General features: G+C 35.2%; 3 protein-coding genes across 3 annotated transcripts in view; 1 reads left to right on the top strand and 2 right to left on the bottom strand.

Annotated features, from left to right (window-relative positions):
• The first annotated feature begins 925 nt into the window (after positions 1-925).
• LOC18048450 (galactoside 2-alpha-L-fucosyltransferase) lies at positions 926-4051 on the top strand. Its single transcript, XM_006440569.2, has 2 exons — positions 926-1411; positions 2176-4051. Exons 1-2 carry the CDS (start codon positions 1147-1149, stop codon positions 3636-3638), a joined length of 1728 nt encoding a protein of 575 aa, XP_006440632.1. The 5' UTR covers positions 926-1146; the 3' UTR covers positions 3639-4051.
• A 95-nt stretch (positions 4052-4146) lies between these two features.
• Positions 4147-6559, bottom strand: LOC18048449 (peptidyl-prolyl cis-trans isomerase NIMA-interacting 4). The gene is made up of 5 exons (XM_006440567.2): positions 6426-6559; positions 5159-5305; positions 4929-5038; positions 4571-4713; positions 4147-4451 (listed from the first exon to the last, which is right to left on the bottom strand). Exons 2-5 carry the CDS (start codon positions 5292-5294, stop codon positions 4409-4411), a joined length of 432 nt encoding a protein of 143 aa, XP_006440630.1. The 5' UTR covers positions 5295-5305; positions 6426-6559; the 3' UTR covers positions 4147-4408.
• A 1269-nt stretch (positions 6560-7828) lies between these two features.
• The window catches only part of LOC18048448, an 11248-nt gene continuing 4661 nt past the window's right edge, over positions 7829-14415 (bottom strand). The window contains exons 11-20 of the mRNA XM_024188330.1: positions 14019-14056; positions 13374-13510; positions 13032-13102; positions 12893-12946; positions 12024-12166; positions 10830-10970; positions 9496-9729; positions 9347-9406; positions 8650-8913; positions 7829-8238 (exon numbers count right to left, since the gene is read on the bottom strand). Coding sequence (XP_024044098.1) covers positions 8110-8238; positions 8650-8913; positions 9347-9406; positions 9496-9729; positions 10830-10970; positions 12024-12166; positions 12893-12946; positions 13032-13102; positions 13374-13510; positions 14019-14056 — 1271 coding nt within the window. The 3' untranslated portion in view covers positions 7829-8109. The remainder of the gene's footprint in view (positions 8239-8649; positions 8914-9346; positions 9407-9495; positions 9730-10829; positions 10971-12023; positions 12167-12892; positions 12947-13031; positions 13103-13373; positions 13511-14018; positions 14057-14415) is intronic.

Here is a 14415-nt window from a genome sequence, read left to right as displayed (position 1 = left end):
TTTGTTTTCTTCAGTTGGAAAGGCAAAGATACATGAAATCAAGCTGGTAGAAGGCAAAGATACATGAAATCAAGCTGGTAGAAGGCAAAAATGAAGCAAGCAAATATTTCACTTGTCGAATATAACGAACAGTTATTCGATTGAATAGATTAAATAATATGTGCTACCAACAAAGTGTTGGCTCCACTGATAATGGAGTCCCTTTAAGTGGCTTGATTGAATTTGTTCCTAAGTTCGAGTCGTAGAGAAGTCGTCTTTGTTGGGAGAACCTGTGCCTCTCGGTTCGAGCGGAAACTTCTAGTCTAGATTATGGTACAGATTTAAAGGTGTCTCCCACAGCTGGGGCTCTCCTTAAAATACCTCATGATCAAAACTTAAAGTGCTTCTAAGAAGACTATTATCAACTTAAACCCAATTTGCCTCTTCTACTGCTCTCAAAAGTAGGCAGGCACGTGCCGTGCGGACACTCCAAATAATCCAATCGAAGATTCCTCAACCTGGAAACAGATTCAGAATCACGAAATATTCATTACCAAAAGTGGAAGGTAAAGTGGGTTACATTACAAGTTCAACGCATGGATGGCTGCTAAGAGTTGCGCGCTCGGAAGGAAAGGATACACAACAAAACATACTTTAAACAAAAATAATTATTAAAAAAATATAGAGAATAATTGTGCCCATATACATTATATACACACACACTCACGCGTATAAAACTACTAAAATAAACTGCATCGCTGTAACCTTTTTAGGCCCAAAAAAAAAAAAAAAAGATTTTGTGCTCTTATTTAAGAAATGATCAGCTTGCTTAAGTAGATCTCTTAAGATAAGAGTCTCAAAATTCCTATACACTATATAATTTATAATAGATTTAGATTTTTTTTTTTTTTATTTAAACATCGTGAATTTTCCCTGTTCAAAAAATAATAAATAGATAAATAAATAAAGAGACATGCATCATCATGTGCGTTACAAAATCCGACTCCGTACTTTTTCTTCTCCTGGCTTGCTAAAACCCCGCAACTCACTCTCACTCGGTCGTTGACAACCAACCCCAGCTCCGCGTACCCGTTTTGGACCGACCCATTTGACCCAAAACAGAACTGAAATAGTTTTTAGCAACACCCCGATGAGATTTTCTTATACATGAAGCGGGTCAAGAAGAACCCGGACGGTGATCTCGGAACCCAGTCGGATCCTGACAACGGCAGTAACTACGACAATGTGTTGAGAGATCCGGTTGCTCAATACGGGTTTGAGTTTAATTCGATGCGGATGATGGGTCTTGCTGTCGTTACTTTGATGCTTGTTTCGGTTCTGTTCTCAGTGTCGGTGGTGCTTAGAGACCCACCTGATGATGGCGTTTGGGAGGCCAATGAAGCTAAATCTTTTGAAGTCAAATCACGAAAAGGTACTTGCTTTTTGAAACCTGTTTTTTTTAATTTGGAAATTGTGGTTCATTTATTTTATAAGCCCATACGAATCTGTTTGTGCTGTTTTTAGTAACACTATCAGTTTCAGTATAATGAATGATCTGCATTTTGATTGAATCGAAGTTTATTTTTTAATCTAATTTTAGTCGTAGGATCTGATGCTTAACCATTTTGAAGATCCTGAAAAGTTAATGCTTTACTGTAACGAGTCGCCTTTGAAATCAAAACGTTATACTTCTAGTTGCTTATGCTTGTAAAGTTTTATTTAGCTTTTAGCTTTAATGAGTCTGTCACTTGTTTACTATAGTGACAGTCATAGTAGGTCTTCATCTTCTTTCCTCTGCTCTGTCAGCTTGCGTGACCCAATCCTATAGATCTTGCAGATTAGCTCACCATACAGCTTCTATTTACCTCTAGCTAAATCCTCAAAAAATGGCCAGTTATTCAACTAAATATTCTGTTGTGTTTGTGAACTTCAGTTGGCTGTATAAATTTGCCACACATTGTCTTAACTCATTGATTTGCATTCAGTTAGAAATCTGCAAGCAATTGGAAGTAATGAGAAATGAGAAACTGATCTTTTAATGGTTCTTGGGAAACAAATTGACCATTTCTCCTGCGTTATTTAATCTTCATATGCAGTTGATTTGTTGCATGATTCTTTTGACTGCAAGAAGTCTTGCAAAGTGGATCAGCACTTGATACATTCTCTCTTCTTCTTCTTCTTTTTTCCCTATCATAGTTTTTAGTGCAGAAGAGGATTCCTTTCAGTCTGCTGAGGTGCCAAAGGAATTGCTTGGTGGCCTTCTTTCTGCTGAGTTCGACAAAAAATCTTGTCTTAGCAGATACCAGTCTGCCTTTTATCGAAAAGAACTATCGCGGAAACCTTCTTCTTACCTCATTTCCAGGTTACGAAGTTATGAAGCTCTCCATCAAAGATGCGGACCATATACCGAGTCATATAACAAAACATTGCAAAAACTCAAGTCTGGCAATCAACCAGAATCCTCGGACTGTAATTATTTAGTATGGATTTCCTTTAGCGGATTAGGGAACAGAATTTTAACCCTTGCATCAGCATTTCTTTATGCTCTACTTACAAATCGGGTGCTACTAGTCGATCCTGGAGTTGACATGGTTGATCTCTTCTGTGAACCATTTCCAGAGGTCTCTTGGTTTCTCCCCTCAGATTTTCCTCTGAAAACTCAGTTTGACAGCTTTGATCAAATTTCTCCGCACTGTTATGGGAGGTTGCTGAAGAATAACAATACTATGAATTCAAATGGGTCGTCACGATCTTTTGTGTATCTCCATCTAGTCCATGATTATGATGACCACGATAAGCTTTTCTTTTGCGATGAAGATCAAAGTTTTCTCCAGAAAGTACCATGGTTGATCATGAAAACTGATAATTACTACATCCCATCTCTCTTCTTGATCCCATCATTTGAGCAAGAGCTCAGTAATCTCTTCCCAAACAAAGACTCTGTTTTCCACTTCTTGGGTCGGTATCTCTTCCACCCCACGAATCTGGTCTGGGGACTCATTACCAGATACTATGATACATATTTAGCTAGAGCAGATGAAAGAATAGGCATCCAGATACGAGTCTTTGATACTGGTGTTGGTCCATTCCAATACGTGTTCGATCAGATCCTAGCTTGCACCTTGAAGGAGAATCTGCTCCCCAAAGTTGACAAGGAGAAAGCCATCATCCGTCAGTCTTGGAATCAGACATCTAAAGCAGTAATCTTGACATCTTTAAGCTCTGGTTACTTTGAGAAGATGAGGGACATGTACTGGGAATATCCGACTGTGACAGGAGAAGTGATAGGCATTTACCAGCCAAGTCAAGAAAGATATCAACAGACTGAAAAGCGCACGCACAACAGGAAGGCATGGGCAGAAATGTATCTATTGAGCTTGACTGATGTATTGGTCACAAGCTCATGGTCGACATTCGGATATGTGGCTCAGAGTCTAGGAGGATTAAGGCCATGGATCCTTTATAAGCCTGAGAATCATACTGCTCCTGATCCACCCTGTCATCGAGCCATGTCAATGGAGCCTTGTTTCCATGCACCTCCCTTTTATGATTGCAAGGCTAAGAGGGGGATTGACACAGGAGTTTTAGTTCCTCATGTGAGACACTGTGAGGATATGAGTTGGGGTCTGAAGCTAGTTGATCATCAAGATGAGTTGTAAGTTGTATCAGGATCTGTGTTGTTGTAACTGCCTTCATCATAGTTGCAATTTGTGAGTGTACTATAGAATCTGCTGTTCCATTTAAAATGTATCCTAGTTTTTTTTTTCCCAAATTAATGTTCTAGTTATTTTGTTTACGAAGGAAGTTTATTTGTTTCCTTGAACCATCAAGAGTTACTGGTGTAACTCGCTTTTTTTGAATAATGATGGACGAGTATGTGTCAAGAAACAAACTCTTCCTTTGATTGCTGGAGCAACTAGGGAGTTTACGTAAAAATTGTAAGTCTTATAAATATGAAATTATTCTTGCTGCATGATTATGCCGCATATCAGACACTCTCAACTTTAATTCTTAGTTACCAAATTGAAAATATGAAACACAAGGATGAGCAACCTTTTCATTCAAGTGATTCAAGTTTAAAGTTTTCCGATACAATACAAACGGTCTTTTAGTACTACCTTTGTTTAGTTTCCTTCAGTTATTTCCATCTATCATGAAGCAGGCCCAGTCCAAAACAACATCATACTTTCAATTCTTTGACGAAAAGCGGACACAGGATAGCGAACATATCTGTTCAGTTGTCAATTGTCAATTGTCAATCATATAAGAAAAGTACTCATTTAACATTTAACTTCGAACCATATAAGCATCGATCAGTCACCGATGTCAATCATCATGGATGCGCCAGATTCACATATTATACAATAACATTATTTTCATCTCCATGCTCGCCCTTCAGAGATTCCCTTCATTGGCATACTGTTTCCGATCAATTCTTCCTCCCTTCACACAAGATTATGTGGTATCCATGCCTGCATCATAAAAACAAGATACATAAGCTATTATATGGGGAAACGATACTGCTAGACTACCAAATGAACCAAAAACTTGCTGATGCAAAAGCTTCAATAACAAGAAATTAAAAGCATACGTAGACTTGAAAGGTGCACTGGTAACTCCAACAGGAGTATTGAAGGCAACTTCCTGAAATGGGCCAGCCATCTTTCCACGTGGAAACCATCCAAGATCTCCACCCTTCTTTCCTGACGGGCATTCTGAGTATTCTGCAGCTATCTGAAAAGAAGTGGACGAAAAGAAACATAAACAATATACAATCAACATCCAAACTAAGGCATTCATAAATGTGGCCAACTAAAGACCCATTTTTTCCCCTAGAAAGTGCAAATAGGAAATGTAAGAACTCACTGCAATACTCATCTAAGATAGTTATCAAAATTTGATGTTTTGTCTTTCGAACATTCAATAAAGACACTTTCTACTTATTTCACCTTTGAAAACTCAGCTTGTGGAACCTTGTCCCCATTGCTCAGCCAACCATCTTGCAGCTTCTTGTATGCCTCATTGATCTTCCCTTGCTTCTCACATAAGATGTGTCGTGCTAAAACATAATTGAGGACCAAAATGAACAAAAGGTTAACAAGAAGGACATAAAAGATAAGCGACAAGAAGCACTAAAAGTTATGAAAGCTACAGGATAGAGTCAGCAAAAATAAGAGACCTTTGACATATGTGCAGGTGCCGAGGCCATCAGCTGACTTCCCGCCTTTTCCTTTACCCTTTGAATCATCAGCTCCACCAGCTGCCTGTTTTCCTTTACCCTTCCCTCCATCCTTTGGTTTAGAATCCTTTCCCATAGGTGAAAAATCTAATTTATCAAACTTAAAGTTCTGAGTGTAAACAATCATAGAAAATGGAAAATTCTTAAAATAACTATACCATCACAATCATGGCAAATGCAGACAAGATAAAATTAAAACTCATACCTAAAGAAGTAAGAGTTTGAACGATACAAATATAGGATAAATGAAAGTAAATGAAAGCAAGGGAAATACAAAATTCAAACCAATCAAATAGGTGGGCAGGTCAAAACAAATAGAATGATGGTTTATATTATATACACAGCCACAGCAGCACAGTTGCAGCATGACTAGTACAAACTCAAGAAAAGAAAATGATAAGGGAAAAAATAGATGTTTGAAGGAAAAGATAGCAAAAAACAATCAGCACATATTTTCTATTTGTTTCTTGATTATCCAAATAGAATGAATATATAATATATATAATCTCAATTGACATGGTGTATTATGGATATTATTTTTTGACGAACTTCAAACAAACAACAACTTCTGCTTTATACTTACTTCCTAAACAGAACAGGAAAAGGCAAACCATATCCCATATATTAATCAATCAAACAAAGTTCAAAATTCTATAATTAACATCAGTAATAACAAAACATGCATGTGATTAACAAACATATCAAATTTTCTTCAAATGATGGTGACCTCCATCTTCCCAGTTTACTTACAACTCCAGATAATCTTGCCGCCTCATCCATAAATTCCACTAAGGATCAACAAAACCACACATATAAACTCACTATAGCCACACCAAATTTCAATCCCGAAAAGGTTCCCCTCCAAAGCACCAATAATGAAGTTACCAACCAACCCCAAATATAACTCGTAGATGAAATTGCAAATAAAACCAAATGAACTTGCAAATTACCATTCAAATCACGACCATTTTTACATCTTATTACATAAATCAAAACATACCCAGATGCAAATTAAGATGGTAAATGATCACATAATAGCACAATTCCGCATCAAAATTTATGAAAAGAAAACAAGAGTCGATGGAATGCATGAATTAAAAAACAGGAGAATTTCTTTATTTCTTATTCTACGGATTACTTTAATAGAGAGAATAATAAAATCATAAATAAAACAGAAAGATCTATCAGAGCAAAATCACCACATTACCTTAAAAGATTTGACTTCGATCGAAAGGGTTCAACAGAGTAACTCAGAAACACAAAAGAACCAGCAGCCAACTGCCAACCTCTACGGTTTCTCGTGGGCACCGTATAAATTAAAACCTCCTCCTCGTTGTGAAGCCGAGTTTGTCTTCAACTAAATTACATAACTGCCCTTCTTTGGGGCTATGTGCACCACGTGTTATATTGTCTGATTTCATTGCACTTCGGAAGATATTTTATCATGACGATCAATTTTCATTAATTTTCTTTTCTTTTTCTTTTTTTTTTAATTGGAGAAAGTTAGTACGATATTGTATATATTTGATTATTTTCTGCTTTTTTTTTTTAATTTTAGTTTTCAACTAGATATACATTTTCTGTTAAATTGCTAATAATCTATATATGTGGGATGGGTGATACTTCATACTTAGGATGACTTTAATGTAAATCGTAGATTGTGGACGTAGATTCCACCAAATAGAATTGCTCCACCCATTTATATTCTTCTATTATTAACAAATGGAAGTGTTCTCCTTATTAATATTCTTATATTATTTAAAAAAACGGAAGTGTTTCTCCCACTAATGCGTATGTATTGCTCTTTACCTGTTAATAACATTATAATTCATTTATCTCCGTAAACAAACTTATCAATTACCTCAAACTTGCTTTTGCTAAAATTTTTAGTTGTTTTAATTCATTGGTAATTCCATATCTGCACCAAGGGGTGTACCAATGTTTTTGCTTTCAAATTTATAATAGACAAAATTTTGTATGGGAACAGGTCCGGAGGGATTTTTTATATACTTGAGAAGGATGAGAATAACTTTATATACAATTTCTTATTGAACAAAAATAATTTAATATCTAATTTTTTATTTGGTGAGGTGAAATTTTCCTCCCCTCCCCATCTGCTCATTTCTAATTTTTATTTTCATCTTATTTTATTTCTTCTAACATTTTTAGTAATACGTTTAAAATTTAAATTACAATTGTATCAATGTAAATAAGATTTGTAAAAATAATATAAATAACAGCTAATGCAAACACTTAAAAGATTCACGAAAGTAATTGCATTGATCATTTATACCATGTGATTTTTATGAATGTATTCAATCTTAAAACTCTATTTTTGCTTAATTTCATAGATTATCTTGTAATTTTGATGACACTGATTTAGTTTGATGAAAATGATCTTAATTACTTTAGTTTATTTTGATATTTTTGTGTTGATAATGCCATTTATACTTTTACTTTGGTATAATTAAATCCAGTTTGCAAAATAAAGTATAAGTTATTGGAGATTAGATAGCCTCAAGAATCCTCCTCCCCTCCCATCAAGCAATTTGGAAGGAAATAACAACAAAAGATTATAAGAAATAAACAATGATCAGTCAACATTTGTAAAAGCATCCGGTTTTCCCAACATTTTAATATTATTATTTTTTTTTGGAAAAAAGGAATTTCACTCAATTCTATCAAAAGCATCTTTCAATATCTAGTTTCTATGCCGCATCACTACATATATTCTGTGAGGCGTGTGCTACCATGATATCATCTTTTAATCTATTCAAGAAAGCTTTCGCAATAATTGTTTTAACAGGATGACCAAGAGCTTCAATCTTCGTTTCAAGGATCTCCAGCATCGCTCTGGAGCTCCTATCGTCCATTCCGTCAAGCAGCATATGTCAGTCAGAGTCGGAATCCAAGAGCGGCATTTGGTAAGCATCTTTTGGTTCCTCATCAGTGATAGAAGGAGGTCCAGCTTCGTTTGACCCTTTTTTTGCACGCTTTCTTCTTGCTGGTCTATTTTCATCCTGGAAAGATACAAGCATTTCCAAAGCAATTGGTCCGTACAGATTTATGACTAGAAAAAGAAATGGAGATAATAACTCGAAACAAGTAACATGCATAAGTAGAGATGAAACTAATAGTGTAGGTAAAAGGGAAAAACAATAACTCGGCTCCTAATATTAGGACTATCCAAAAAATAATTTGTTTCAACATGAAGGATGACACTGAAATTCACTCTAGCTAACATAAATTTGTAGATTAGTATCATTTTCTACATGCTTATTAAGCACAAACAAAAAGCTTGTGTGTATCCGTGTGTGTGCGTGTAGCAACACAATGAAATATAAGGATTCCTCAACACAGCTTTTGCACATTATATTTGAAAAGAGTGAGAACCACTAAACTGAAGATTTCATAATCAAGCTCTCAATTACCTCATTAGCTGATGGTCCTGGTTGACCGGACTGACTTGGATGAGCCAGTTGTTGACCCCTCATCAGCCAGATGGTACCAAAAGACATTAATGCGGCCAAAAGCAAGGCTGGACCTATTCTTGGATCTCCCAGGTAATCATAACACTGGCCCATAATGTTGCGAATCCTTTGCTTCATTCCAATGCTCTTGGAAAAAAGGCTTTGTGCACTTCTAGTCAAGAGAGGTTCAGAATCCTCAGGAACAAGCTCAGGAGTCTTCGCTCTCTGTATAGGGAAAAGACAGAAACTTCAATGAACATAAGACTCACAAAGAGAAGTATCCACAAATTTTTATCCAGTTTTTCAGTTCTTAATATAAGCCATAACATTCTTTCAAAAATATATATATATATAAGCCATAACATAATAGCAATGAATACTTAATGAAACAGACGTAAATTACACCCAGGAATCTAGAAACATTTTAGGAACTCCCTAATTAGAACCTAAAACAGTACCTTCAGAAAATTGAAACAACATTCATTTGTGGCAAACGTGATAAGTAAGGATTTGGGGAATCTAAGTAATTTTTGATAACCAACATGAAACTAATTACATATAAATCATTAATCTAATAAAAACATTATAACTAAAAAGACAAGCAACAATTGAATGGAAAACCCAGTTGAAAAAGATTTACAATAGGAACTCAACTTACATAGAAGGGGAGATCCTTGGAGTCACCATCCTGAATTATTTCTGAGACCCATTTTGCAATCTGTGACAAGGTAAAAGAGAGTAACAAAGACAGGTGAATTTGCAACCCATTAGGGCAGCCAACAACAAAAATGTTTGAGAAGTTCATACCTGAGGAATTTCATCTGAACCATTGTACCTCACAACGAGCTGTGATGCAGGATCCACTTCCTGCTCTTGCATTGCATCCCATATATTTCTTGGCTTTCTCTCAATTTTAGCCTCGTCTTCAGTGGTGTTTCTTTTGTAACGCACAATAAATAACCGAGGAACATCACTCATATCCCTCCTTGCTCCACAGGTTTCAAAGGATGTTTCCGAGAAAAGGTAGAAAGAACAATATCTCTGGACAAAGAGAAATACTATTAGTAGCTTATGGCGCCTGACATTATTGCATAAATTAAGATATAAACATGTACACAATTATCCCAAAAATGAATGGAGGATCACCATAAAACCATCAAAGCAACCAACACAATATGGCTTGATTCAGTTATTCTCAATGGTTTAGCCAAGTGGTTTTCAAGAAAATTTATTTGGCTGGTTAATAGAGTTTGAATCTTGGGGAGGTAGGGGCTTAAAAGTTTGATCTGGGCTTTGCCCAACCCCTCAAAAGTTTTAAATAAATATATCATATAATATATAAAAGAATAGAGTAGTTCACTTGTTGAAGACATTTAGTCCCAGTTTGTTTTAAACTTTGTGAAACTGAGAACTCTTCTTTTTAGTTCAGTTCCAATAATAAAAACAGAAGAAAACCATGAAACCAACATGTCGACTATCTTTTTTAAGATTATGCATATAGGAATATTTGATATCTTGTAAATAGCACGTGTTCAGAGTATGACATTCACTGCATTGATATAAAGTTCCATATAAAAACTTTGCCATAAAGAAGGTTAAACTTCTAAATGTTTATCCCAAAAAGAAATAAGTAATATATGTGATAATTATTGGTTCTACTTTTTGAAACAACACCAAAATGAACCAAAAGTTCCCCTACAAAAACAGCAGTTACATAGATTTCTCTATTATTGGCAAAACAAAGGTTTTTCCTAAACTACATCAATAAATGCTAACAATCCTAAAAGATATAATACTAATTCATGGTGTATTCTCAAACAGCGATACAAAGAAGATTCATAGCTTGAAGCAAAAAACTAAACTATGTCAACATATTTTGCACAGAGAAGCCTGCAAATTGGTGAAGACCCTGTGAAATGCCTTTAATTTGTTCCCAATAAGGTTCATTCATTAAACAAAATTCTCTGATTAGCTGTGATCAACCAATAACAATCAGGTAATCTTCAAGAAATTCAGACAGATGTGCCTTAAGCACTAATCAATATCATCGACATGCTGGGAAACAACAACCATAAAACAAAGAGATCAGAATGCAAAAAGAAATCAACATAGAACAAAGAAATTAGCATGATAAAACTCACATCTTGAGCTTCTCCATCAAGCCAAGCAAAAGTCAGTCTCTTGTTTCTGAATGCGACTGCTGCTGGTGATAAAGATTGATCTGTGTCAGCTGCATTTGATTCATCATCACTTAATAATGTTTCTTGAACCCTGCGTATGGTCTACAGCCTTGTGTTATTTCCTCCATTACTAAACTCAAAGAATTTATGGGCAATTGTTGTACCAAATAATACACAATTGAATATAAAGACAAAAGTATTGAGCTCAAATGTCACTGAACAAGTGATCCATTAATCTAGAGAAGTCCCTAAAAAGTGAAAACTACCACCAGCTGCTACCTATTTTAATAAAGAAGCATCACGTCATATGTAGAAAATAAATCGCCATAAAAAGAGATGCTGGATGCTTGTGTCTCATGTCCCACATTGGTGTGAGAATGTCTCAACAGCAGTTTTAAGAATTTACTAAAATGGGATAGATCAACTAAAATAAGGGAGAAGATGTCCAGGGCTTGAAGTGGGTTCTAAAATGAAAGAAAGAGATCAAAACTTAAACTCAATAAGGTTTCATCTCCAGAACAGATAGGAGTGCATCTCCTGAAAAAACAATATAACTTTTTGTTGCAAGAGATCAGAAACTCTGCTGAAATTCCAAGAGAAAATCTTACGACGAAAAACAGTTATAAATCATTAAAAATCTAGAAAAATACTCCCTCGAAAAACTGCAGTAGAAAAAAATTTCAGAAAGTCGATAGGAACAGTTTTCTTTTGTATCCTCTTTTTGGAAAAATTCTTTTCTGTGAGGTATGCCACTCCCCACGTTTCCCATAACAAAGTTTCTCATTTCCCTTTTTCTCTTTAGAATATGGTGCATATGTGAAATCAAAAAGAAAAGATATTAAGCTCTCTTTTGCCAATTACCCTTTGCTTTGACTTTGTAGCAAGTTTTTAAATTTTCAAGGGGTAATGACAGAACAAAAAAGTCAAAATTTACAATGTAAATGTAATTATATCTTCTCTACAAGGATCTGTGCAAAAAAAGAATTAAGACTAATCAGAGGAAGGAGGAAGCTGATAAATTTGTTATGAGAAACAAAGTTTTTTTTTTTTTTTTCATGGGGAGAAGAAAAGCAAAGAATATTGATAATATAGTTATTGCACTCGGATTTTCAAGACTAGAATTTCTCAGATCAGAATCCAGGCAGAAATGCTTACCTCTCGCATTTTGTTTAGCTCTGGACTTAGCCTTCCCGCAAGAATAACACAATACCAAATTGTAGTATCGCTTCCAGCACGAGAATAGCCCCGGGCATCACAACCCAATTCCATTGATGTCACACTCCTTAATTGAGGAAGCTCTGAAACACAAGTACCACAAAAATAAAGACCTACCAAAATATAGATAAAATTGATTCTGAATCATAAAAAACAGAAAATAAAAATGGCAATAGCATCTTCAAGGTTGATATTAAAGATATTTCAAATGGCCATAAGACAAACGACAAGGATCTATATCAACAGATTTCAATCACGCAACCTAGTAAAGGTAATATCATGTGTTCCTAATTTCCCTCAGTCAGCCCTCAGCTGAGTACTACATCACCTTGAAATATGACACAGCCACAAGGTGATTTCCATCTCTTTCATGCTAATGTACGAGCAGTAAAGCAGGTAAAATAGAATGGTGGACGGAAGATATGCATCTCTACATTTTTTCATGCTTGACATCATTTGTACTATAAAACTTAATTTCTCACACCAACCTCAGCTAGGGTTTATGTTTAATTTTTGTTTGTGTATCGAGAGGAATGGGGCAGATTGACTGGAAATAAGAAAAGCAACTATAAACTTAATTTTAAGGCTATTTTCAATCTGAAAGATTTATAAACCCGCCTCTTGAACTTTTAAACCAATTTGTATAACTAAAAATAAATGATGAATCAAATAAACGCATTTCAGTATCTCATTTCCAAATGAAGCCAGCAAGGTAAACTAAACCATTGGTAACAATAACGTGAGAAAATTACACTTGTGCTCCTTTTGAAAGAAAAGGTATATAACAGGGAATAGTGCATTGAGAGTACCTTGCAGTTTGTTTTGTTCCATGACTTCTGAAAGCCGTGAATTATTAAATGATCCTGCAACATTATAAGCACTATTTAGGTTTTCACAAATTCAAAGGGCACCAAGAGTGAACAAGGTAACAGAAGAAGAGTAACATACCATAGTACACGACAGGTTTAACACCCGGATCTTTCAAGAAAACAATGGCAGGCGCTGATTCCACCTCAAACCTATTGTCATTGACGAAAACTCAGTTACAGCTACCTTCAACAATCGGAAACAATAAAGCACAAATCCTTCATTGGTTTCCACTGCAAGTAATCACAGATGTATTGTTGCAATTCATTGAAATTATACATGCAACTGAAAAATAATTGTTTATACGATTGATAGATAACTTTATTTCAAATGTTCCTTGAAAAACATTTTTTTATCATGGTTCATGAAACATGAAAGACTGGCATAGCAAAATCTCATTAATGAGAAAGCATAACCACTTACGTATTCCACCAAATGGAAGATTCCTCCTCTCGCCATAGCACGAATGCAAAAGAGGCATAAGCCCAATAATTCCTTGAAATTTGACGTACAAATGGGGAAGCCCGCTCCCCTGTTTTTGAGAAAAAGATAACCTTTACCTACAAGTAAAAAGCAACATGTTCATAAGATACAAATTAAAGGAAAGATTTTGATGCAGGATGCGAAAGTGAACATTTGCAAGCCACGATTGATAAACAAAATAGAATTACAGAAATTGACAATGCTATGCATAGGATACATGACTTGCAGAAATATCCATATTTTAGCAATCAAGCTTTCTAACTTGATAATAAATTTTTTAATTGTTTATTACCTTCAAAATACTGTGTTCCCCAAAATGATGGCAAAAGTTTTAACCCCCTTCCACTAAACCGCACCTACCCCAAAAAACAGTTTGAATAAAAACAAAAATTAAATCGATCTACTTTTTTGCTGAACTATTATCCCAAATTAATTAGCTGATATGACACCCAACGAGGCAGACATAAAATGTATGGAAAAGTCAAATTTTGCATGAGAATATAATCAAATTGCAAAATAAGGAAATAAATAAATCATGCCTCAGAATTATCGTTGAAATACGAGAAACCAGAAAAGGAATCGTACCTTATGAGGACCAGTTTTTGCCAGAAAATTTTTTCCCTGGATTGCAAAACAATAATTTATAACTCCATGTCATTTAGAAGGGAGGACAGAGAGATAAAATCAAAAGAACAACTATCCACATAATGCAGGTGGAAATAAATATTTACAGAATGAAAAATAACAGTCAAACTAGAAGCTGATGGTGATAATGCATCGTTTACTCATCTACTTGAGACAAATTCACTCAAAAATGCTTCTTTTTTCCCCCAAAATTTTGACAGTTAGACTTAATCCATCCAAACCCTTACAAGTTAAAAAAAGAGGGATAACTAGCGGAGCAAATCTTTCTTCTAAAATCATTTGGGAAACAATTTTTTGATTCATAATACCCTAATGCTCGCTTGGGATTCACGGATGG

The sequence above is a fragment of the Citrus clementina genome, unplaced genomic scaffold (assembly GCF_000493195.1).
Source record: "Citrus clementina cultivar Clemenules unplaced genomic scaffold, Citrus_clementina_v1.0 scaffold_3, whole genome shotgun sequence".
NCBI classification, from domain to species: domain Eukaryota; kingdom Viridiplantae; phylum Streptophyta; class Magnoliopsida; order Sapindales; family Rutaceae; genus Citrus; species Citrus x clementina.
Note: the sequence above shows the minus strand (reverse complement) of the source record. Positions and strands in the feature narration are given on the sequence as shown.